Source organism: Bemisia tabaci, chromosome 2, assembly GCF_918797505.1.
Source record: "Bemisia tabaci chromosome 2, PGI_BMITA_v3".
Lineage (NCBI taxonomy): Eukaryota > Metazoa > Arthropoda > Insecta > Hemiptera > Aleyrodidae > Bemisia > Bemisia tabaci.
In genome coordinates, this window is record NC_092794.1 from 21,877,940 (window position 1) to 21,902,955 (window position 25,016).

At 34.9% G+C, this 25,016-nt stretch overlaps 2 protein-coding genes across 2 annotated transcripts in view; one reads left to right on the plus strand and one right to left on the minus strand.

Moving 5' to 3' along the window:
* Npl4 (nuclear protein localization 4) overlaps nucleotides 1-25,016 on the plus strand; it is a 44,694-nt gene that overhangs the window by 15,206 nt on the left and 4,472 nt on the right. The window lies entirely within an intron of this gene.
* Nucleotides 1,905-24,622, minus strand: LOC109043628 (uncharacterized). Its single transcript, XM_019060908.2, has 4 exons — nucleotides 24,333-24,622; nucleotides 16,642-16,964; nucleotides 10,546-10,695; nucleotides 1,905-8,193 (listed from the first exon to the last, which is right to left on the minus strand). The coding sequence occupies exons 2-4, from the start codon at nucleotides 16,957-16,959 to the stop codon at nucleotides 6,976-6,978; spliced, it is 1,686 nt and encodes a 561-aa protein (XP_018916453.1). The 5' UTR covers nucleotides 16,960-16,964; nucleotides 24,333-24,622; the 3' UTR covers nucleotides 1,905-6,975.

Genomic DNA, 25,016 nt, shown 5'->3' on the forward strand with positions numbered 1-25,016 from the left:
GAATTATTCTAATTTTTTAAGGTGTTCCTCGTGGTCGAATCGGAGGGTGATTGTTAGTTGGATTTTCATACGGTTTATCAATGAACATTTGGTCATTTGGTTTCATTGGTCATTAATGTGTCTTCCTCTTATATTTCTCCCCCTTAAACTCTGTTGCAATTATGTTGCAAGGACGACACTTCTGTCCCTGTCACCTTATTTTTGATCAGTGTTTGATACGGAAAAATTTCACTTCACAGACCAGGGTGTCTATTGAACAGAATTAGTAAAGAGTTTCTGAAAAAGCACTGATTTCGAAGGATCGGTACAGAAATGCTAAAACTGTACGAATTTTCTGTGAAAAATTACTCATACATATAGGAAATGTTTGTGATGAACTTTAAAAACAAGCTTCCGGGTGAACCATTTCTCAACCGAGCCCACTGTAGCAAGTTTTGCAGTTTGAATCCTCATGTTTCAGTTCTTTCTGGCTTATTCCTCTATTATTCCTACTTTCAGCTTTTCGAATTTTAATTTTTTTTTGCTGCCCAGAGGTGAAATCAACCGTGTTTTTCTTGAAAATACAATAGCTATCATTATGTTTTTGTTGCTGAATATTGAAGATCATCAGGAGCATTAAGAAACCTATTTATGTCAACGTAGAACCACGTACAAAGCTCTTAAAGAAAATCTTAAGACATGATGTTACTGTCGCAGACCTTGAAACAGCATTTTTCATCATTTCTCATTACTTCATGAAGTCCGGATATGATGTCCGTCCCTCCGCCCCCTACTAATAACAAAAGCCTGCGAATAGAATGAAAATAATGTAAAACAAAATATTTTGAAAAATTCTCATCATTACCACAAAGCACACATCCTCAGGAAAATGCTAATGTAATTTATGTTTTCCTAGGATTATAAAAAGAATGAGAAAGTATGCAAGGCTTAATAAGTATCCTCACTTTTTGGCTTATTGGAATTGTTTGCTTGGGCAGGCATGTCAAAGCGCCTCCAAAAATCGCAGTATTGCATTGGGTTAGCTGGATTTTGGCTCCAATCATGACAAATTAGACACAGTGTGTTTTCCCGACTCCAAGAGACAGTCTGAAAACTGTTCCTTCTCTCCACATTTTCCTGCACTTCATTTATCTTTGCTCTCTCATTTGTCTCTAGTTTTACTTGACCAGTTTTGATTCTCGGTTTCGCACCAAAAATCGCTGTGCGATTCAGGAATCTTTTTCTGAGACACTTCCTGCATTATAACACTCCCCTTACATTAATATTACTCTGTTCATAGAGGAAGAAAGAAAACCAATCGCTAAGTCTCCAAAAGTGTTTAAAGACTTCATCGGAAAACTTGATGGTTACCATGCAGTATGTTTCTTTAAAAAAATGTGAAGAAATCATTGAGACTTTTGAAATTTCCCAAGCATTTCAATGGGTCTGATGTGCTGGTCACAGAATTTACGTTTAGATGGTTTATTCTTGTGGACTAGCTAAAACTATTAAGACTTATCTGTCCAAACAGCAACTTTTGATATTCAATATTAACAGAGACTTTGCGCTTCGAAAAACTCGGGTTTTTGACTTCATCCACCGCGGTAGTGACACCCTTAATTTCTTCCTCTTTGGATTCATTCAGTATACACTGGTTACTGGACTTAAAACACGGATAAAACCAAGGAGGAAAAAACCATGGGTGTCATTATCGCAGTGGATGACATCAAAGACTGAGTTTTTCAAAGCAAAATATCCCTGTTAATATCGACTGTAAAAAGTTGCTGTTTGGAAAAATCTTAATATTTTTAGCTTATCTTTAAGAATTAAGCATCAAAACACGATTCTGTGACAAGCGCAATTGACCCATTAGCCACCCTAAGCACCAGATAAAGAGATTGAATCACAAAATAAAACCAAGACCATCGCGTACAATACTTTTATTTTCAAAATAAACGAGGGAACTATCCAGAGTTAAATTTACAGCGAAACAGTACGAAACGAGACATAGATTTATTTAATTTTCCATTGACGATAGTGCTCAACAGAGTTCTGTTGATGCGACATTTACCCGGTAATTACAGGAGAAAAAGATATCGGCTTTTCCTCTTTAATTCTTCTAATTCTAATGTACAAAAATTCGATTTCTTGCGCCCCTTAGAAGTATAACAATTGCCATTGATTGAGTTAAATGTAGTAGTCGGTCATTCATTTTAATCGAGGCTCTTGCAATACATCACATGATAAGTTCTTCTTCATAAATGCATATGCACTTTTAAGGCCTAAGGAAACGCAAATGATTACCTTGACCAAATCGACAGTTAACAGTTTACAGGTTCCAAGTGTAGGTATGTTTTGAAAGACAGTGTTTTTTTATTCGTAACAATTACACATAAAAAATATAACATGTGAGATCAAATTTTATAGATATATTTTTTTCAAATGGATAAATGCTCAAAATTTTATTTTGTTAAATCTGTTAGGCGAGAGGAGTAAGTGGAACTTTATAAGAATAAAAATTACATTTTGTTGCGTAGGAGGAAGTCTTTTAGCACTTATTTTTTCTTGCGCTAATTCTCTCTCTGATAGATGTCGCGAATAGTGCGTTAATGTTATTATTTCAAAAGGGGTGCTCACTAAACCAAATTATGTGATAATTCAAAGTCTGCTAGAGGCTCCTATCAAAGATAATTTTTTAAGTATGAAATCTGAGACTTAGTTTTCTAGAAATGACTCTTAGTGGTTAGGATTGGATCAAAGAAGACTTTCATTTGTCTAACAGTTTGTCTTGAAGTTATTCCTTCATAACAGATATAATATAATAATATATAAAATTAATTAGTGGTCTAATGCTTCTTCCTTTAGAGAAAATTCTACAAGTATCCAATCCTTCATAACAAAATTCACTTTTCCCCTATAGAGGTATTGTGATCATTTTGGACAAAGTAGATTACCTCACTGAATTTTTTTTTTTTTTAAAGGTCTCTTTTTTCAAAAATGGTTATGATTAAAAGAGCTCTTCGTCCTCAGTTTGTATTCTTTTCACTGAATTCGAAAAATTGGTCTTTTACTCTTATAATATATCCTCATTGCCTAAATCAAACTTGAATAATCACTATGTACATACCTCAGAACTTTTGCAACTACTTCTTGCTTTTTCCTGTATAAATTTTAAAAGGATAACATGAGAATTTCTAAATACAAATTTGACATTCGGTATCTTTAGGTCATTTTGTCAACCAAAGTCCTTTACTTTTCAAAAAAGAAATCTTTGATAACACACACACCAAAAAACTATTTGTATGTGAACTACCTTTCTCGCCTGAACTCAATATTTTTGTGACTTAGAGGTATTTACTTCCAAAGATGCTCCCAAAATACTCACAATTTCTAACCTCAGTGCTTTCAGGTCAGAATTTAAATTTCAAGCCCTTGCTCATGAAAGACCTTTCAGTAGTAGTTGCAAATCATTTAAATAAAGAAGCATTAAACATAATTATGTTTAGGTGAAATCATAATTTTCTTACATTTCTTAATTTAATTGTTATAGCAGGTGACCATTCTTGAAAAACAAGGGTGAACTTTACTTTTACTCTTTTCAAAACGTTTATCTCTATCAGAATCTACAAATAACTTTGAAAATAAGTAAATTTAGACAGTAGTCAACAATCAGCCATTGTGCGTTAGATACTGTTCGATAACATTTTTAACGCATGCTTAACAGTGGATATTGTAAAATGGCTAACAAACCATGTCCACCTGAACAACAACTTGTGCGTCTAACTGCCTTTGTTCGTAATAGAAGACAAGCTCTTACATTGATTTTGAACAACCAACTATAAAGGCTTCTTTGAATCAGAAATTTTATAATTTTCTTGATCGTAAACCACGAGCCATTAAACATTAGTAATCTTTCCCATATCTATTGAACTGTGAATACAAAAAATCACTATGGCCATCTTAGAAATACAAGAAACAGCAAATTATCTCATTAAAATTTGCAGTCTGGTGATTTGTTTTAAATTTTTTCAACTTGAAATTAGGTATATTCTGCCAGCTGTTTAGTGATTAATTATTTTCGCATTTAAAACTTTTCTATGAAATGAAATTTTGCTGAAGACGAAGAGCCAAGTATGTATGATTAGTGTCTAATTTTGTTGCAGAAAAGAGCTACTACTTATGAACTTAAATGTGAGGGATGATGTTTTTAAATTAAGAGTTACACCATTGAAGTTCCGTGTGCTCTATTGCACATCAATTTCCATCATAAAAAAAGAATTCAAATTCCTCTCATGGTCCCTCTCAAATAAATCTCTCTCTTCAAAACTAACCCGTCTCCTTTCTTCCAAATGACCCCATCTTTTTTCTCTCAAAACGACCCATCACCTCTTATCAAACACTTTCCTCTTTTTTCTCTGTCTAACACATTTGCTCTAGATTTTTATCCCTCTAAAAAAGGACTCTTGAGATGATGTGTTGGTAAAATTGAAATTAGGATGGTCCATTGTCAGTTGAAAGGATTTTGGAGAATATTTACTTAAAGAAGATACTTTTTTTCTAACTAATCGATTAAATTATTAATCGACATAAAATTAACTTTTCTTTATTTAGAAACGCACACCGCTTAATTTGTTTAAAATGAGAACTGATTCTTTCTCTATTTCTTTTGATTTATTTCATGCCTAATCTATTTCAACTTTATTCTTTTTTTCTTTAGTAGGTGGTCAGATTTCTGTTTCAACATTTTCGTCTTTCCTCTTCAGTTTATTTGACTTGCAGAGAAAGAGGAAAGGTGAAAAGTTTCACACATTCTTATAGCATTACATACGTCGATCTTGTAACAACTAACAAAAATATTTATTATCTACATAACTGATAGACATAAAAAAGAAAGAAAAAATAGCCGTTTCTAATAACTTGTTAAAACAAAAAGCAAACAAATTTCTGTTCGAAGCAAAACAAAAAATTTTATCGTTGGTAGAAACGAGGAAATTATTCATGACATTTACGTCACATTTTACTATTTACAAGCGCATTCCTCTCACTACATTGGACAGTTTTAAAAAAATAAATTTGAAGTACAAATGTTCAGTTTAAAAAATAGTTCTACTTTTCTGGTACGATACAATACGATACGATACGATCACGAATATAAAAATTAAATTGAACTATGATCGATTTCACTGACGTAACATGAGGGTATGAAAATATAATAGATCTATGCAGAATCTTTCTCTTGCTCAAAATCGTTAAATAATTAAAGAATATTGGTAGAAACAAGATGAGAATGTACGATCAAAATCTCGCACTGCAATCCACTTCTTATGAAAAAATCAAATTAAATTTATATTTTGTCTTTAAGAATGCAAAAAAACCTTCGGTTTAAAAGAGAAGATAGAAATAATTATAAATAACTTGATCCTGATGGTATCTTGCAGTAGTTAAGCGTTTTTATACTTAAATTTACACACAAAGGATTAGTATGTAGGTATTAAAGAATAATTGTCATTCATCAGGGTAAAATGGTTAACTTGTCATTGAATCATATATCTACATATCTCTAAAAGTGTGTATCAGGATCCATAAAAATTTTATAGCTCTCAGGTAATTTCGAAAGACATGGAATAATATGTTCCACTTCTGAATTTTTTAATTTTCATCCATTAAAGATTTTGTGACAATCGTCGTTTCAACTACATGTTTTTGAGCTGATTTAGTTTTTCCACCAAAGAAAAAAGCAAATCCTATCGTGCTGTAAAAAAATCGGTTTTCAGTAATACATAGAGTGGATTAACCCCTCAACTCAAAAAAATTAAAACCATCAGTCACTGTCAATCAAATAGAAGTAAAAATGAGGCTTTAAAATTTTTTACGAATCTACTTACGTAACTCCTTAATTCTTAATGAGAACAAACTAAAAGAATTCTGCAGATTTATACGGCCATGAAGAGGTCAAATGTTTCAAGTGACTAAACTGTAGGTATCCCTAATGATATTAATCATTTTGTTCCTCAAATGAATGATAAAATAAAAAATTAAAAAAAATAATAATTGTAAGGGCAAGAAATTTCAACTAGAGAAAGAGAGAGAGAGAAAAAATAAGGAAAACGGGAGAGGTATAAGTTTTTTGTGTAGCTGAGTTTTTTTTTTTATAATAAGACAGTTTTCTTTGGAAATAATAAATCTTAAAGTATTAGAATTTTTGCTTAGTAAGGTTTTGTAAAAACACAGGGATTGATTGCAGGAGTAACTGTTAGTAGGAGTTTCTCCGCTTCAAATGAGGAGGGAGTATGTAAATAATGCAAATATAAGAAAACGATGAGTAAAATCTGTTCAAGCAGAGAGGTTTAATGCTCAGTCACACTGTAAGTGTTTCCGCATCAGTTGATTAATATCAAGAAACTTCCTTTTTACAGCTTTAGAAGCTGGAAGATAAATTGTAACAAAGACGAAAATAAATTTTACAAACAAAACAATGATACCCCAGTAATGTTTACAATACCGATAATTTTAACCTCTAACGTGTCTAAAATGAATCAAATTAATCTTTCTCCCTGACTGAAAACTCAACAATCAGTGAAAGATGGACGAAAAAAATCTTTCTTTTCATATTAACATCAAAATAATATAATACAATTTAAATAATAACGGTTATTAAAGATGGAAGATTCTCCCAAAGATCGTGAGAGCTTCTCTTACACATCTAACTTGGCGAGAGGTATTTAGCTTCTAACCATGATCTACATGGACCATGGAAGAGAAGCCTCTCTCAACTTTCTGTCTCTTATCATCTAATTTTGTCTCAGTCTTCGAATTTTTACAAGGGTTTTCTCATCCAAGATGATTACTCATGTTTTTCAACAGAAAATTTCTATAACAAATACGAATTGATTCACGATACGATTAATATTTACAAAGTGTAGCACAATCAAATAACCGATAGGCAAACATCTAAATAGAAAATAGGGAATAGTGAAAGAGGTGAGACTGATTTTCTCAGTTAAGTTTACCGCAATTGGTAATGATTACAGTTTTACTGGGTTTCCCTACTGCATCACCAAACGTTGCAATTTTGGCAACTAACTCAATACCCTCGACAACATGACCAAAAATACCCGTAAAAGCTCTCATCTCTTGTAGAATGATTCGGAATTGCGAGCCGACCATTCCCAAGCTATCATGCCTCTTTTGTGACCTTCTCATACCGACTGCGCCACGAACCGCAGGGAATTTTGTGTCATCCGGAAGGAAGAAACCCTCATCATAAATTGACCTTCCACCCTTACCATTGTTCAACTCAAAGTCTCCTGTGATGATTGACTCATTTTCCCAGCATTGGAAAACGGTGCAACCTTTATATGTAACACCCATCTCTCCCGTAGTTAGAATGTTGAAATTTTTTGCCATCTTCGGTGCGACATCAGGTCGCGTCTCAATCACAATCCGACCAAATGGTATTTCGTCAATGTTTATATTAAAAAAGTAAAGTGGATAAGCAGATGAAGGTTGTCGCACAAGAGTCATTATTTGGATGGGGGAGTGAACCGGTAACACGTTGACATCTTGCTGTATGTACAAAGGGTTAAGCGTGGGTGGAGGTGTATGCATGTAATCAATTCCATTGTGAGGCAATGGAGATGCCATCAGGTCCATGCGCAGATTGAGGGGTGGTGTTTGTATACGCTCAATGGGTTTGACACGTACATCTTGATGATTCTGACGAATGCTTTGGACCAATAGTTGTGAAACACAAAAATTACTGAGGAATAGAAGTGGATCATTGCTTGCTGAGGCTGGTGAAAGAGCGTTGTTCAAGTCCAGTTTCGGCAAGAATTTCATCAACACCATCTTCAATTGTTGCGAGTCAAGAATAGTGGCCGAGTTGCTCACATAATCATCTATCTGACTCTCCACCATCATCTCCTTTATCCTACTTTGAAGTTTTTGCTTTTCAACCTGTATCGCTTGACACAGCCTCGAAATATTTTCAATGTCATCTGTATTTATAATATTCGATCGAATATTACTAATCAACTCTTTAGCCTCATTGATCTCAGGAACTGTTGTTTTCAAACTGTCATGTAGGTCCATCTCTAAATTACTTTTCAAGGCTACGCATGACTCCAAAACTCGCAACAGGTACTGTCGGTGCTTCAGCTCCAGTTTTTGAACATCCCCTATCAATGTTGCGATCCCTGTCGATTCTTGCTGTATCTGAAATGAATTAAGAGCCAACAATAAATATAAAAGAACTACAAAACGCTAGTCTAGCCATCAGGGGTGCAAGCTTCCACATTTCTATGCGCCTGCCGGCTTTCCACATTTTTCTCATCAGTTTTCCACAAAATTTCCCGCCAATCTTTAAAATGATGACGTTTTCCTTTGATTTTTGACTTTTGGCCCCTCCAAATTTTCCCCCTTCCACATTTTCATACGCCCGAGGGCGCGTACTCGAGCATTTTCTGCACCCCTGCCAGCCATATTCTTTTACTGTCTTTGAGAGATAAGAAAACTTCAGGGGAAAATCTTTATTTAACAATCTATATGTATGTATGATGATGATGATAAGATGAATGTTTCAGAAGCAGTTGATTGACAGGTGCTTTTCAGTATTTGCAAATGGACCTTTGAGACTCCTCAAAAAATTGTCGGAAAATAACCCCTAATCAGAGGTATGAAGATTGAATTTACACTCATCACCACATCTGAAGTGGTAGCGCAATGAGTACGGCTCTCGCTTTACAGCTAGAAGATTGTACGTTTAATACCCAACCATTTCAATTTTATTTTCCCCATTTACCCCGAGTTGTCTTTTTTTTACTTTGATTAAAATAAAATAACAAAAGTATTAAGTAAAAATATAATAATACAAGAACCCTCCCTAGAACATGCCTTCTCATGTATTACATTCTCCGTAGTTACAAGGAAGATGTTCTGGGTAGGATTCTGTATCGTGTACTTATTTAATACTTTGTTATTATTTTTCATCAAAGTAAGATAATATAATTCAAATTAGATGGGAACAGTTGAGAATCTAACCCACATCATCATTGCTGCAAGGCCAAAGCCGTACTATTGCACCACTGCTTCATATGTGCCACTGCAAGTAAATTCTATCTTCATGCCACACATGATAAACAGGGGCTACTTTCAAACAAGTTTTGGGGGTTTTGGAGGTTTAGGTGCAAAAACTGAAAGCACAAGTCAATCAACTACTCTCAAAGTATTTTTAACTGCAAACGCATCAAAATTGGTAGCGGCTGTTATGAGCCTCCCCTGTTAGTTTCTCTGATTCAAGGAAACTTGATCGCAAGGAAATTTGATCATTATAGTTTGAATCTCTTATTTGCCATGTTTCATCATATATCTTAGAACTAGTCCTAAAATTACTACTGGCGAGCTGTCAAAACTATCTCATCACATTGCATTTTGCAATGCAACCTGCTTAACCTGCTCCACAGGAGCATCTCTCAGTAGAATTCATATGCGTATCTTTCCTATTTTCCTCATTATCTAGAAATTCCGTCAGACACTCAGATATTCCAGTTTTATATTCAAAATAGTTTCCTCTATACAATTAGCTAAAATGAGGTCATGTACTGTTTGGTGTGAACACTGAACACGGATTAATTCAGGCAAAACTGTTGAAATTTTCTGTCTTACTGTTAGCTTCACTTACTGCATGAAGCGTGTCATTCATCTTGCCAGCGGGGTGACTTATAACCAGTTTATTTTTTCACTCTAGCGACCCATTCGTTCCTTGTTCACGAGGATTTTCCTTGGTTTACATAACTTGAACAATTGACATAGTTTTTCACTATATCATCATTCATTTTGGCTCATTCACCCCTACTCTTACGTTTTAGCCCCTTGCTCAGGGCTGGTTCACACTGAGCTCCAGCAAAGTTTTATCTGATTTTTGTTACTATTCAATAGCAAACATCTCGAGAACAAATCATAGAATCTTCGAGTACCTAACATGACTTTTGTTCAAGATGACGATGAGAGGTTTCATAAAACTCTACCAGCTGGTGCTCCACTCAGAAGGAGTGCATTCTTTTTTTAATTAATCGTGGTTGGTGGCGACATCATTGCAGTTAAGAAGAAATACATTTTAAAATATGTGCATTGTCATGGACAGCTGATTTAACTTTGGCCCCTATCTCAGCACATAAAATTAAATTGAGTATTGGCTCTTGTTTTTCAACATTTTTATCAAACTTTCAGACTTTGAAACTTTCAGAAGGACAAGTAAAATAATTGTCAGACAAACCTGTCTTGAAATTTTTATAGCATTCTCAACATTCCTATATTCGACAAGAATTCGAAATTTTCCAATCAAAATTAGATATGGCTCACCAACTAGAGAGACCGGCAGGTGAATTTTTTGTGTAGGAGACTGAAATGAAGAAAAAAACCAATCCTCTCTTATAGGTAATTGACAAAAGTCTTGGGATTGCCGTACCGATTCAAGTCGAGGATACAACAAAAGCAAGAGGACATGCCATCATTACTAGCATGGCATATTACTGGCAGTCGTACTCTTTGATACTTTGCCAAACTTACCTCTGTAATTAATTGCTCTTTGGCTTCACTTAAAGACTTAGTTGGATGGTTTAAATGACTATCTTGTGTCGCGCAAGCTCTACACAACGCCATTGAACATTTCTGACACCATAAAGCTAAAGGCATTGCATGAACATGACAGTTTTCTTTCTGTAAACAAAAATGAAACCAATTTAATTGTCTTCATAAGTAAATCATCTTTAGTGGTTATTCTCGAGATGACCCTCAAATTTTAGGTTATTTTCTTATTTGGAACTGAAGTTTCCATGTCATTGCTATCACCAAATGGAACATTGTTAACTGCTGCTATGGAGAATTATTCTTCTGTTCGCAATGACCCTTGAGTAAATAAAGAAGAAAAATCATCTCGGAGTCTTTAAAGAAGTAATTGAAGTATTGATCAGCCAGTTTCCCAGTACGTACAGTCAAAAATCTGGATCTGGAAATTACCTAACTTTTTGATGGAATCTAACATTGATTTCTGTAAAGTCCGTCTACTTTTCAAAAATTTAAAGCGTGAAAATGTATCTCTTACAGCAAAAACAAATGCCAAAGAGTTCGAGTTCTTTCTAAAAAGAAACATGAGTGTGATCAGAGGCATTAAAAAAGTTCAACAGGACAAAAAAAATTCGAAGTTGGATGGCAAAATGTCATTATTTTCTCCTAAAAGTAAACCACTGAATTCTTTAAGTTTTTCTTCTTTTGTATGAATAGAGCTTGACTCTAATGTGTTGATACTGTGTTTTTGCTGCCTCATAGTCCCTAAAACGCATCCTTTAAAATTTACAGGAGCCACCTAGGACCTTGGGCATTCCTTCTTTTTATTATCATTTTTATTCTCTTGACTCTACAGACGATTGCTTTTTCAAGACTTTTTGGTTGCTAGAGATGAATTACACTTTTAAGGCAATCCTTTTAACGCACAACGTGCGGTTTGTGTAGGCTTTTCATTGCTCTATTGTTTTCTGATGACATGCTAGATTGTGCTCTTCTGGTATTTTCTCTATTTCTTTTGCAATACTTTTCGTCATTGTTCCAGTTGTGCTGATTACTACAGTTTTCAGATTCCATATTCTGTATCTGTCTATCTTTAAATCTCGATTTTTATTAATACTGTGCAATTAGATGGAATTGCCACATAGATCAAATATCACATTTTTTCCCCTTTGCTCCTCGATGGTTGTTAGGTTCGTGAATTTTTTGATCATATACGTTTCAAATTAGGTAAAAAAATCGAGGTTCCTTGTAATGGTGGCACTAGGAGATTGCACTACTGGCTCTGTTGCTGTTATGATTATTGATTGTGCTTTGGGTTTTGAATCCTCCAATTTTAAAACATTTATTCAACAATTAGCAACAAGTTTCAAACTCTCTAATTTTTTGAGTATCCATCAGTTAAATTCTACAAGTTCCTAGATTGAAAAAATTCATGACCATCCTTGGAAAGAAATTTTTTAGGTGGAGAAAGGTATTCATGTAAACTCTCAACACTGAAAATTCGAAAAGCCGAGGGCTTGAAATATCCTGATGTCCACAGACATTAAACAGAGACTATCTCAAAAATTAATAGGCTCCTTATGGAATATTTGCCTAAAAAACAAACAGAAAAAAAAGTTTAAAGCCCTCAAATCCGCGGTGCATTAATAATTAAGGGTATGTTAGCAGCATCGCCACTTATTTTCCACTATATATTTTGTTTTACGATGTGAGACCCCTTAAATTGGAACAATCACATTGGAAATTAATTGATCTTGTGAATCATTCATCAATGGTTCCTTGTCATCTTATGATAGCAATCCTAGCAGTTTAAATCTTATCATCGAGACCGAATCAGTGGATATTTCCGTGACAAAATTCATAAAATATTCAAGTAAAAATTAGTTTCAATAATTCTATCGTTATTAAAACCAGAGAAAAATCTCAGATAAGCTAATCGCAGTTCTTCTGGGTTACCAACATTGTCCATTCTCCTTTAAATCACCACAGGCTCAGTTTCCAAGCTTTTATAAAATTGATTTTTTTTCCTACTAGATTTGATGCAATTAGATACTTGCCAGGAAGTTGTCCAGAATTATTTTGTTATCACATTCTTGTGTTCGTCAAGAATAGCAGCTTTGAAATTTACCCCCAAGATATTCGGTTTTTTTTTTTTTTTTTTTTTTTTTTTTGTATGTTTGTCTCTTTAGGGGTTTGCGTCGTTTTCTTTCACCTAAAAATTTCCGTTTTAACTTACAATGAGCTCAAAAATATGACACCTGATGTGCAGAGATGGGTGCTGGAAAAGTGGAAGACATGTTCCATGGCAACTGGTTAAATTTACTACATGATATTTGGTTTTTTGGAAAGTAGATAGAATCATTAATTAATGTCATTTTACCAATCATCTGACTCAACAATCTGAGTAACTCAGTCTTGCTATGAAACTCATCTGGAATCTAGACACCCCAAAATTATTTCAAGAAACTACATAATTGGAAAAGAAGTTCATTTAACTACACTGCCTCCATCATTATGCTTCCTAGTTGCTGTCAACTTTCCTAATATGAAATCTAAACCCAACCGTATCAGTTAGGGCTCCACACAGGAATGCACCATTCATACCATGAATTTTAAACTAGTCTTGATGAACTTCCAAAGCCTTGAAGTCTCTGACCATGTTCTTAATGCGGAGTGAAAATTCTGTTCCCCTCTTCTCGCTTACCTACCCCTATAAGTCATGCTTCTCAGATAAAAATTGTTTGTGTCATCAGTAGTTTCCATCAAGCTGCATCGAGCTTATCTGATTGACAGTTTATCTGCGTTTATCGACCAAACAGTGTAAATTAATTTAAATTTCATTGCATTAAATGGAAATTTTATTTTAATATTTTCATTTCTCTGTGAAATTTGGATAATTGGACTTAAAACTAAATTTTGCCCGCTGCAGGGCTCAGCTTTCAACTTCAAAATCTGAGTTGGTTTTATGGATAACTTAGCATGTCAGTCTGGCCAATTTCATTTTGGAATCCCAGGATATTGACGTTGCTTTATTCTAGAGTTCAAAAATGAGTATCTTTTGTACAAATAAGTACAGCTCTTGAGGTCCAGTTTGCGCCATTATTCATTAAAAAAATAGACAAGCTGAATAATACAAAAAAAGCGTCATTCTCATTCCCATGACAAAATTGTACTTATGGAGAAAAAAAGGAAATTAAGATTGTGGATTGGCAACAACGAAGTATAAATTTTTTGTGCGTTTCTCAGTTGATCTTTTTTCTTTTAAAAAATTTTGGCACTGACTGAAACTCTATAGATACATTCTCTCAAACCTGAGGAATTTCTAAACTCTGAAAAATCTCAATTTCATTTTTCTGGGTTTCTGTGGATAACTATCTCTGAAGATAATGATTAGAGCAGCTCTCATCAATTTGCAATGATCAACTTAGTGAATTTGATGGTTTTTCATTTATCCTTGATGAAGTAAGTTTCACTCACTTATCTCTGATAAATTACTAGTCCATGGTCCCATTTATAATTATTAGGCTTTCTAGCTTTTTCTACGTTTCATAGAATTAAATCAGTGAGAACAAAAACACACCAACTCGAAAAAATGAAAATAATCAAGACACACGCAAAACTGCACAGTAGTTGAAGAAGTTAGTACAAGTAAAATATTTTTTGTGCCAAAAGAAAAGTGCTTAAGGACACTTTAAAGGTCTGATTTGGAACAGATGCGTTAACTTCAATGACCTTTATAAAAACTGACTCTCTTTAGAGGAGATTGAGCATTTTTGAGTTACCGAGTTGGTGTGTTTTCGTTCTCACTGATTCAATTGTTTTTACTGCTTTTCTCTCGCCTAATGGTATTTTTTGTACTAATTATCTCACTACCAGAGAGTCCTCTGCTTGTCGGGGCACCATGCAACCACGCTATCCACCAATGAAAGACATTGGTCGAAATTTTAAACCTTAAAGACAGCTAACTCATCTCGAGATTTTTACCTGCTGATAGCCGAAAAATCTTGATCAGTAAATCTCTGGTTATAATTACGAGAAAAGATTAAAATTGAAGAGCCCAAGAACTTAAAGTAGTGATAAGGATTTATTTTTCTTGTTAGATGAAACCGTTTTCCGGATTTTAAAGAAAACTTAAAATATAATAATCCCACCAATATTTAAGAATTTAATGTTCACGAAAAGTTGATAGCAAAGTTAAATTGCTTGTCAGATAACTTAATATGGGCAACAGAGCCCTCTTATTCTGTGTGTTTTTCCAAAGCCGTGTCAATTGAAAATGTATTGACTTTTCACTTTAAAAAAATGTGACAAAGAGTTTTTACACTACATAATTGGCAAGATCTTTTTTTTTGGGGCGCATTCTATTGCCAACTATACAACTATACAGCCACACATTCTCAAAATATATAATTGTTGAAAGTTTAAATTTTGAAAATTGGCACCGTTGTTTTCCACATCTTTCCACTGCAGCCCATTCATGGATCATCTCCTAACACTAGTAACGAAGTATCTATACTATAAGCTCCGAGATAAAGTATATCAGGAGATCAAAAGAGAAAGAAGTTTCTGAGCTTATGAAATGTTATATCTGGTTATTAGAAGAACATCTTTTCTAGGCACTCAGGAAGCTCCTGTTGGCAGGCTCTCATAGTTAGCTTTCATTCAATCTTAAATCTTGTATCATCATATCTCTGACCATTTCAATAAGCATAATGATACCACATGAATCCTTGCTCTGTCATTACCTTATCCTCACCTCACCAAAAATACCTCTTTTTAGGAGTCTCCTAAAATCCATACTTTTTCCTTGCCTGTTTCTCACATTTTCCTTACTTTCAACGCATTTAAAATATCAAGGGGAACAAAATTTCATCAATAGATACACTACTAGTTAAATTTTCTAAGATTTGACGTAACTGATTCAGTGAAGGAGGAAAACAAAATGAAAGAATGCTAGAGGAATAAACTGGAACATTCGGGAGAGGACTAAGAATTTGTGGAGGGATGATTTGGCGCTGAGAAAAAGGAAGGTTTAACATGTAGAGACTTGTCATATCTCACATGTGGAGAAATTGCTAATCGACAATGAAATTATCAAACCTTTTATCTTCGTTAGCAGTGTTGCTTATTTCTATTTGTTATCATTGTAAAATTTTTGAACATTTATTTAAAACGTTTATGATTTTTATTACCTGTGTGAAAATTTCTGGGATTTTTTTCTACTAAACAAATTAAATAGGAGAGAAGATTTTGAAACACCACGATCAAGTAATGTTGTTCGGAAATTTCTTCATCTAACCACATTTTAAGGCTACTCATCGGTAGATAAAAGGAAGGTACTTTCATGAAAACATCTTTCCTTTTCTGTGCTTCATGCAAAATTGGTACGATTTCGATACTTTCATGGTGACCTTGAAAAATCCACGCTTCTTCTGTGTATGAATACTTTTTTGATAAATTAGACACTCGGTATTTGCCATTTCCACCAAGTCACTTGATGAAATGCTCTCGTATTCAATTTATTTCTTGATCAGTAAAATTAGGGAAAAGAAAGTTTCAACAAGCCCAATGAGAAGCCTGCAATGAAGTTTGCTGAATTGACATTCAGAATGTTAAAAATCTGGAATGTCCATACAAACACTCCAGTTGTAATCCGATGATGCGAGCCTGATACATTAACTATCAAAGTATCCGTGACACTATTCTAAAGTTGTCACCCAGGTTTTTTACATCCTGGATTTTGATTCAGTGCACTAAGTTTTTTGGTTTTCTGGAGAATTGTCTGTTGCATTGAGAAACTGGCCATCAACTCCAATGTTACCTGAATTTATTGCAGCATCTTATGAACCTAATAGGTAGCAAGTCTTTCGAGTCTTTTCGCCTGCTCATTCAAGAATTTCGTGTAATTTCCCCCTTGGAATGTTGCAACGATTTACACGAGTAGCTTATGGCTGGAATCAATTGTGAGAGAACACCTTCTTGACACTAGGGCTAAAATCATCTTGTCTGCAATATAGTCTTATCTTGACTACTTAGATCAGCGACCTCAAAACATCAAGTCTCAACCTTTTGTCTTTTCATTACTAAAGAATGACTTACCTTTCGCTCGTTATCACAGATTTTTATCCTTATTTCATTATTATTGGCTTGACAAATTTGTGGTAAATGGTTCGTTAAAATTAGAACTGGAACGTACGTCGGTAATTTTGAGGGGTTCTGATCCTCAAGTGTTGTTTTTTTCCAACAGTTCACACAGAACACTTCATTTCCTTTAATCATTTTTAATTTTATACAATAAAAACAAAAGTAGTGCTGACAACTTAGTATCTTTGGTATCAAATCAAAGTCATTGTACTTCTGGTGACAACTTCCGCAAATAGTTAGTTTTTCTAGTTCTCGTAGAGCGATCGGCTCCATTATTCCTGGAAACAGAAGAAATCAGAAACAGAACCAAAAATTAGTCACAGTTGAAATTTTTTTTTCATCCAATATTAAAAATCAGGCATTAGTGAAAATTGTTTCCTTCTGACTTCCCCTTTAATATGAGGTGTGCAGTGAAGTAGAAATGGTCAGCATCAATCAGAGTGCCAGGTGAGATCTCAATTGGAATTATTCAAGTGAGAAAGATCGGAAAGCAAAAAACATGGTCTTGGGAAATAAGCATTTAAAAGTTCAAAACACCCTACTTATCTTCGAAATTTTTGTACGTATTTTAAAGACAGGGTTTCGGGTATCATCCTGGACAATGACAAGTCAAAATTTCAAGTACCTATTTGTCACATGAGTTTAATGAGCAATTGCAAGAAGGAAATGAGATATTGCACATTCTTTTACAGAAATATTTTTTTTTTGTCTTATATTTTTAGCTTTTTCCTCTTCTTTTCTTTTTTTGCCGTTTCATCAAAATTTTTATAATGAAAAAATATGAAAAAAAGGATGAAATGAAATAGTATCAAAATGAATTTGCTGCTAATATTCATCTAACTTCAGCAGAAATCGCACCTTGTTTATTAACAGACAAGAAAATATTTTAAAAAAGACTTGAATGTTAGAAATGGAAGAAAGGACTTTAATCGTCAGGTGATCACTAAAAAATTAGTATATTAGTTCTTATTTGACAATATACTCTTTATCTGGCACCATATAAAACTATGCAACAGTGAATTAGTTAAGATACCCATATTTTGATGACCCTGTCGTCCAATTTTTACTTTCTATCTTGTACAAATCATATATTTTTGGATAAGAAACATGGTTAAGATTCAGATGACACATTTCCTGTAAAAAGGGCGGAAACTGTTGTAAGCTCACTGAAAAATACCAGCAGCTATAAGGCAATTCACTTTTGTTAAGTAGGATATTAGGTTGTATTGCTGCAGCAAAGCGTATCTCTTGTACCGCTTTTGTATGAAAGAATGTGGTTGGCTGTATGAGTGTTAGAGATAAAATTGAATTGACACTGAAATTGTGATAGTCGTTGATTTACAATTAGGATGAACACAAAAGACTGTTCAAATTCTTGCGGGTGGCTTGTACCTTTTGCACTACTTTTGTCCTGTATGGAATCATGTGTTTTGCTCTCGCAAGCTCTTGAAGTATCTTTAATTGATACTGAAGTTGTCTTTGAGTTTAGAGTGAAGATCAATAGACGTTTAGTGGAAGGAACTAGATCTCTCTTCTATACTTCCATTACAGAAATTGGCCCTACTTTTGACTTAGCATAATAGCATTATCATCATTAATCAGCCCTTCAAATTTATGAGAATCTGACTCATAGTTTTGAAATGGTCTTTATAAATGGAGTTAATTTTACCATGTTTCAGACCAGAGAACTGGTCACAACGCTTAATTTTCGCGTGCCTAACGCTGCCTGGGTGGTTCTTGTACCCCTAATTTTTTATGATTGCTCATAGAATGGCAGAAAATCATAAAATCTGTTTAATACAAAATTTATGCCTTCAACATCAGTGAAGATACTGCCTTTTACAAAATATGCTGAGTGATGTCGGCTACTGCATTGATGGGAATAATGATTTCATCAACCCTCCTTAGGTTAGTGATAAACAAGAAGGGCATAGACTGATTTTACTCATCACAAGTCAACAGGATCATGATGAGAGGAACCATCGTATGCACTGATGAGATGAATAGCAGGATTAGGATAAGGGCATTGGGCAGGATGATTTCAGTAACCATAATATGTTCTTCATGGCTTAAACTTTCAAATTCTGTAACACAAACGTCTTACCTAAGTTATTCACTCCTCACTGTTAATTTCTGCTGTCTGTCACCCAATTTTGGATCAATAACATTAGAGAGCCCTCTAAGATGAAAAACTAATTAGAACAGGCAGCAGAAATTGACAGTGAGAAGTAAATGACTTAGGTCAGACGTTTATGTTACGGAATTTGAAAGTTTAAGCCATGAAGAAACATATTATGGTAACTGAAATCATCCTGCCCAATGCCCTTATCCTAATACTGCTGTTCATCTCATCAGTGCCTACAATGGTTTCTCTTGTCATGATCCTGTTGGCTTGTGATAAGTAAAATCAGTCTGTACCCTTCTTGTCTATCACTAACATAAGGAGAGTTGAAGAAATCATAATTTCCATTAATGCGGTAGCAGACATCACTCAGCATGTTTTGTAAAAGGCAGAAATTTTGTATTGGACGGATTTTATGATTTCCTGCCAGCCTATTCTATGAGCAATCATAAAAAAATAAGGGTAGATGAACCACTCAGTCAGGTAACTGGCCTGGTTGTGTGAGAGAAGGAAAACCTTGTGAGAACAGGAAAAAATCGGAGAGGGCCGTTGTAAGTTTTCCATGTTTTTGTTTTTATTATGTTCTTAAGGCAAATCGGGATAAGTTTTTGCAGAAAGAAGCCATCCTAATTTTTTTTCCTAGTCTGTAGGGAAAAGCTATCATAATTTTGGATTTAAATAAGGAAAAGCCAATTTAATTACCGAAACGGCTGGAAACTTTCTGCAAAAAACGGGTTTCCACATTGCAGACTGACCCATCTGCTATCCAAAAAATTATGAGTAGTTTGAAGCTATTATGCGGCATGACAATTGTCAAGGATTTTAATCAAATTCACATTTGGATAAAGAGTGATACAGAGGAGGAATAGAGAATCAACACTCGTGCTAGGTATCCAAGGTTGCAATAAAAAATAAATAGGGAGTATAGTGGCAATATTAACTCGAACAAGTCGTATTTGTCAGGAGCTTTGCCTCAGCTAGTAAAAGATCAGAGGTTAGTCAGAGAAAATAAATTTCTAGTCAGAATCGGCATTATAAGTGGAAATCATGTCGTGCAGTTGCAGTTAGCCATAGATCTATTCCATTTCCTTACTGGTTTTCAAAAACCAGTAAGTTCTTTCCAGGATCTACAATGATTTTCTTGTGGTGGGAAAGATGTCTAAAAATAACGTGAGAAGACTGAACCGCAGCGATTATATTCTAAGTCAGCATTGCAGTATCCTTGACTTAAAGACAACTGTTTTCAACCCTTATTGAATAAAGTATGTAATAAGTAAATAACTAATAATCAATGTTTAATTAAGAAGAGCTAAGAACTTTCATTTAAGATAGCTTTTTAAAAACAGAAATTGAGGTCAAGTAATTACTTTTTGTCAGAAATTCCTAAAAATTGCAGAACACTCGCGAGGACGCCGTACTTCAGACCATTAACCTACAAATTTAGTTTCAGTTTTTCAATATTTGTGAAAGTAATGTTCGTCGGTATTTTATCAGCCTTCAGAAAGTCCAAGGTTCAGACGCAGTGAGGGCTAGCTGTTGTCAAAATCAAATTTCTACTTAGACTCACTTTGTAATGAAACTAATTTGACTTCACTCAACCAACGACCTTTTTTTTATTTTGTTTATTTATTGCTTACTCAATTGCATTTAAAAGTCAAACCATCCATCTAACCCATTTCTCCTACGCTTTTATCCTCGTGACTTTAACTCGGAGGAGGAAATGAAATTCAGTTTGTATGATATGTCAGTAGGTATTTATCATTTATCGAATGCTTTTCCTCGGAGAGGGCCTAAAATTTTTTCTACAATATTGGTAATAGGTCAACCAACGACGAGAAAGGTAGCTTCAGTTTTTAAATTCCCTCGGATTAGTGCTGGCATCAGGTTGCATTATAATGGGAATCGCTTAATCTATTTTTTTTTCTACTCAAACCACCCTTTTCGGTTCTGAGTCACCTTATTACATGAACTGGAAGCACCAGCTCCCAAATTTTCTCATTGCTTAAGAATATGTATCAAGGTGAAACGTTAGAAGGCACAATGATTCACTCCAAAGCAATGAAACTTATATTAAGAGTTTTGAAAAAAATTTCTCCTAGTGAAACTTTAAAAGTAGCTATCCCTCCCATTTGAACCCCTTTCTTATCTCAAATTTTATTGTCTGCATTTTTTCTTTTTTTCTTTCATTTTTAGTACACTATTTTTTTCACAGGTATGAAAACTTTAAACTTAGTCTAAAAAACATTAGGAATCAGCATTAAAATTTTTGTTTGTCCGCTCTTAGTTATTTTTTATCACTCATGGGTGCAAGCATGTATTTATTCTGAGCAAAAAAATCGTATGATTTTTGCAAAATCCAATAGAACTTGACTCATTATAAATATGAACTATTAATAAGGTGGTAAAATAGTGCTGGGTCCACACTATTTTGCGGAGAAAAAAAGCCACAAATTTCTATCAGAATAAAAATTCTTTGAGCTATCATGTGGCTAAATAGTTGATACATACACAAAGTATCATTTTGGCCTCTAAAGAATTTATGGATGGCTCCTGAAAATTAGGCTTGCCAGCCAAGATTGGACCTTAACGTTTTGGTGTGTGCTTACTAACTTAATGTGCGTTAAGTGACAATAAATTGAACAAATTTAACCAGAGTCAGCATAACTGCATTCCATGTTGCTTGATTTCCTGCCTCGTTTCATTTGTAATGTCTCAAAACTTTTCCTGAACCTTTTCTTCCATAAAGTATAAAAAGTAAATAGTCAAAATTTAAAGGTGGAATGGAGCTTAGTTTTCTCGTATTCAAAATAAAACACGAAAGGAAAATAGAAAACGCCTAATATACGGAGGCTGATTCTAGTCGCAGTTAACCTGAGGATACACAAACTAAGATTGTGCATGAAATGACACACTGAAAAAAGAGTAAAGTTGATGTAATATTCGGGATGCGAAAAAAGTGTGCGAGAACTTACAAAATGCTAAATTAATTGCTACAGCAGTTACTTTAATAATGTCACGATGTAAAACTAACTGCCGTGACGGGTAATTCAGCATTTTGTGAGTTCTCGCACACTTTTTTTACATTCAGTATGTTGAATCAACTTCATTTTTTTTTCGGTGCAATATCTCCACTTTCCAGTATGATGAATAGTACTGCCTTAAGTATAGTTCGCCTCCAGTTTCACCATATCGGCAACAAATCTACTGTGGGTGCTCGGAGTAGAAACAGTTCTTTCCGAAACATCCTAATTAAGGAGTTGGATCTATTTAAAAACCCTACACTATAGTCTCAGAGCACCTAATGCATTGCCTACGCGAATAGAGAGGCCGTAACTACGATCCTGTGACGTCATGCTAGTAGATGAAACTCGGGCGCGATTTAACATGTGTTCTTATGGGAGAACGCATGACACATGTTCCTTATGTGCTAATATCTTTTCAGGGGTTGATCTGATGCAAAAATTCATAAGAACCTTTTTGAAAGAAGATACAATTTCACATCAGAAAACTGCCTAGTTCACAAATTACATTGTCTGATAATTGAGGAAATAAAAGCTAAACACGACTAAATACCGAAAATCGTTACCCCACAAAGATTCAAATGTGCCGCTCATGCAACTTCGGCTGATCGAGGGCGGCTCTGATTGGTTAACATTGCGATTACTCTACTAGTTTGACGTCATGAAACTGAGTAGTTACGGCCTCTCCATTATCGTAGGCAACGCCTAATGCTCTATAAAAATGAATGCATTACGTTATAGTCTACATATCAAAGGCCTGAGTGAGAGACCACGTACTTCCATCTCGGCGCATCAAATTTTCTGCTCCTATTTGACTTTTTCAAAGAGAAACTTGTCATTTTTACAACTTGAAATTTATGAGAATCTTCCGTTGGCCAAAGTAAAATCAAGGAAGTTTTCAAGAAATTACGTAGACTGGATTTTCAAAGAAAAAATAAAGTATGATAGAACGTCTGCAATGTCGCAAACAGAGATACATAGTCTTGCACTCAGGCCACTGAAATGTGTGTTGACCGATTTTGGTTGATGTTGTCCAATTACATCATTCTTAAGGTCATCAAGAGGTTCAATATTGCATGTCATTACACAAAAATTTACAGGAATTGTCACTTCTCAGCACTTATTGATGATAGGCCTAAAGTGCGAATTTAATTTTACTTAAAATGAGGCAAGTATAGCTAAGTGTGACATTTTGTCAGGGCATTCGGGTAGCTATGTGAATCTGAATGACAAGTGCATAATGAAGGCGAGGGTTCAAAATTCCTTATTGTAGTTTAACGCACCCTTTTTTGAGTCTGAAACACCACTTTCACAAAACAGAGACTTTTAGAGACATAGCTGTTAGCAACAAGAATTTCTCTTTGAGTGTGCTCCGAGAAGTTGCATACCCGAGTCTCAAAACTGAACTGAGAAATAAATTGCTTGGAGGTTGGATGGAATTTAATAGTTCCATCAAATTTAGGGCAATAATTTTGAAATGATCATTTTAAAGGTTAGCCAGAATATTATTGAAGTCTTAATGCAACAGGCGCGTTTTCTCACTATTGACATTTAAGATATTTCTTATTGGTAGGTTCATTCTGCAAGTGTGTATTATTTACTCTTTTCTGATTAAATATATGACGATAATTATTTCTCTCTCTTCCACTGTAACACCGGCAACAATTTCGCTAGGTTTATGTCTCAGGTCACCTTTCGTCAACCATTTGTCATTTCTCTAACTAGTAATTAGGCAATTTTTTCATTACATAATGGCTTTAAGATTGCATTTATGCAGTATTTTTGTATCTCCAAGTGAAATATGAGTTGCTGATCGTCAGTTCTTCCTACGGATGAAAAACCTTAAAGATATCGTCTGCGTACTTCTTCTCGGTGATTTTTTAGGGACTGTTTTGCCACCATTATCATTGATTCAAATTCTCCAACATAATTCATTGACTAGATAATGTCAATTCTTCTAAAGCGAGAAATCATTTCCTGCAAGGAATTGATATAAAAGTACCTTATGCAACTTTTATTTCACTAAAGTCACACATAACAAGCACCCATGAATCCTGAGAGGTTAGGCCTGTCAAAACAAACCTTGTTGTTAAACACTGCAGTGAAGGTTCTCAAAAGTTTATGTACCCACCGCAGTTAAGAATGTATATATTTCCTCAAAATAGGTTGAGTTGACCCTTTTACCGTCATTTATTAACAAAGAACATCATTTCTCAGTCAAACTCCTCGAAAGCGACTTGAAACGACGCTATTACGTCGTATGATGTAAGCATTCTAGCGTGGCCTCCAAACTTACCCCCCTTTTTACCCACCTCGCCCACGATCTATTTACAATTTTGATCATAGCCATGAATGGAATCTTTTTACTACGCCAACAGCAGGTGATAAATACCGCGGGTAACTAATTGATCACCTTTCAAGTGCATTTCATACTTTGATCAAACAAACGAATTCACATTCGAATCTAAACGCAATCTGACGCTCTTTGAATCGTTGAAACTTACATTCGTAACGGCGGTTTTTTATTCACGGACTATCGTTCACATAACTTGGCTTATAACTAACTTCACATGTTTCGTGTGCTGTAATTATCACTTCCGCGGATAATTCTTGATTTAGTCACATTCCCGTTTGCACATCACGTCGGTTTAATTTTCATTTATCGCAAATACTTTATTTATTTACACCGATAACAGGAGGCAACTTCTCGCTGGACGAAATTTCAACGTCTCTCGAAACACTTTTCACCGCTCGCAGCGCGCCAGTCGAATTGTCGTAAGCAAGCCAGCGATCCTAGCGCACTCTGTCGTCGCGTGACTGAGGCTTTCTCAAGGCTTGCCCTGTGATCCCGCCCAAGCGCGCCAAATTTCAAAAGTGTGTACAGAGTGTACCTGACCAAGTGACCACCCGCAACAGGCTTTTTTTCGGTTTTTTTTTTTTTTTTTTTTATCATCGGGCAAGTAATCGGAGACCGGGGATCGAGCAGGGTATTAACCTCAGGAATCTAAGTTTCATCATCCCGATCCCCCCCCCCCCTTCTTTTGGGGGCTGAAAAGCTGCTCATAAAATATGTGACGCTCAATTTCGGATTTTTTTTATCCCCCCCCCCCCCTTATAACACTCTTGTGGCGTAAGTTCCTATTTTGTACCATGCAGAAATAAAATGTCCCATTGCTCGCTCCCCCCCC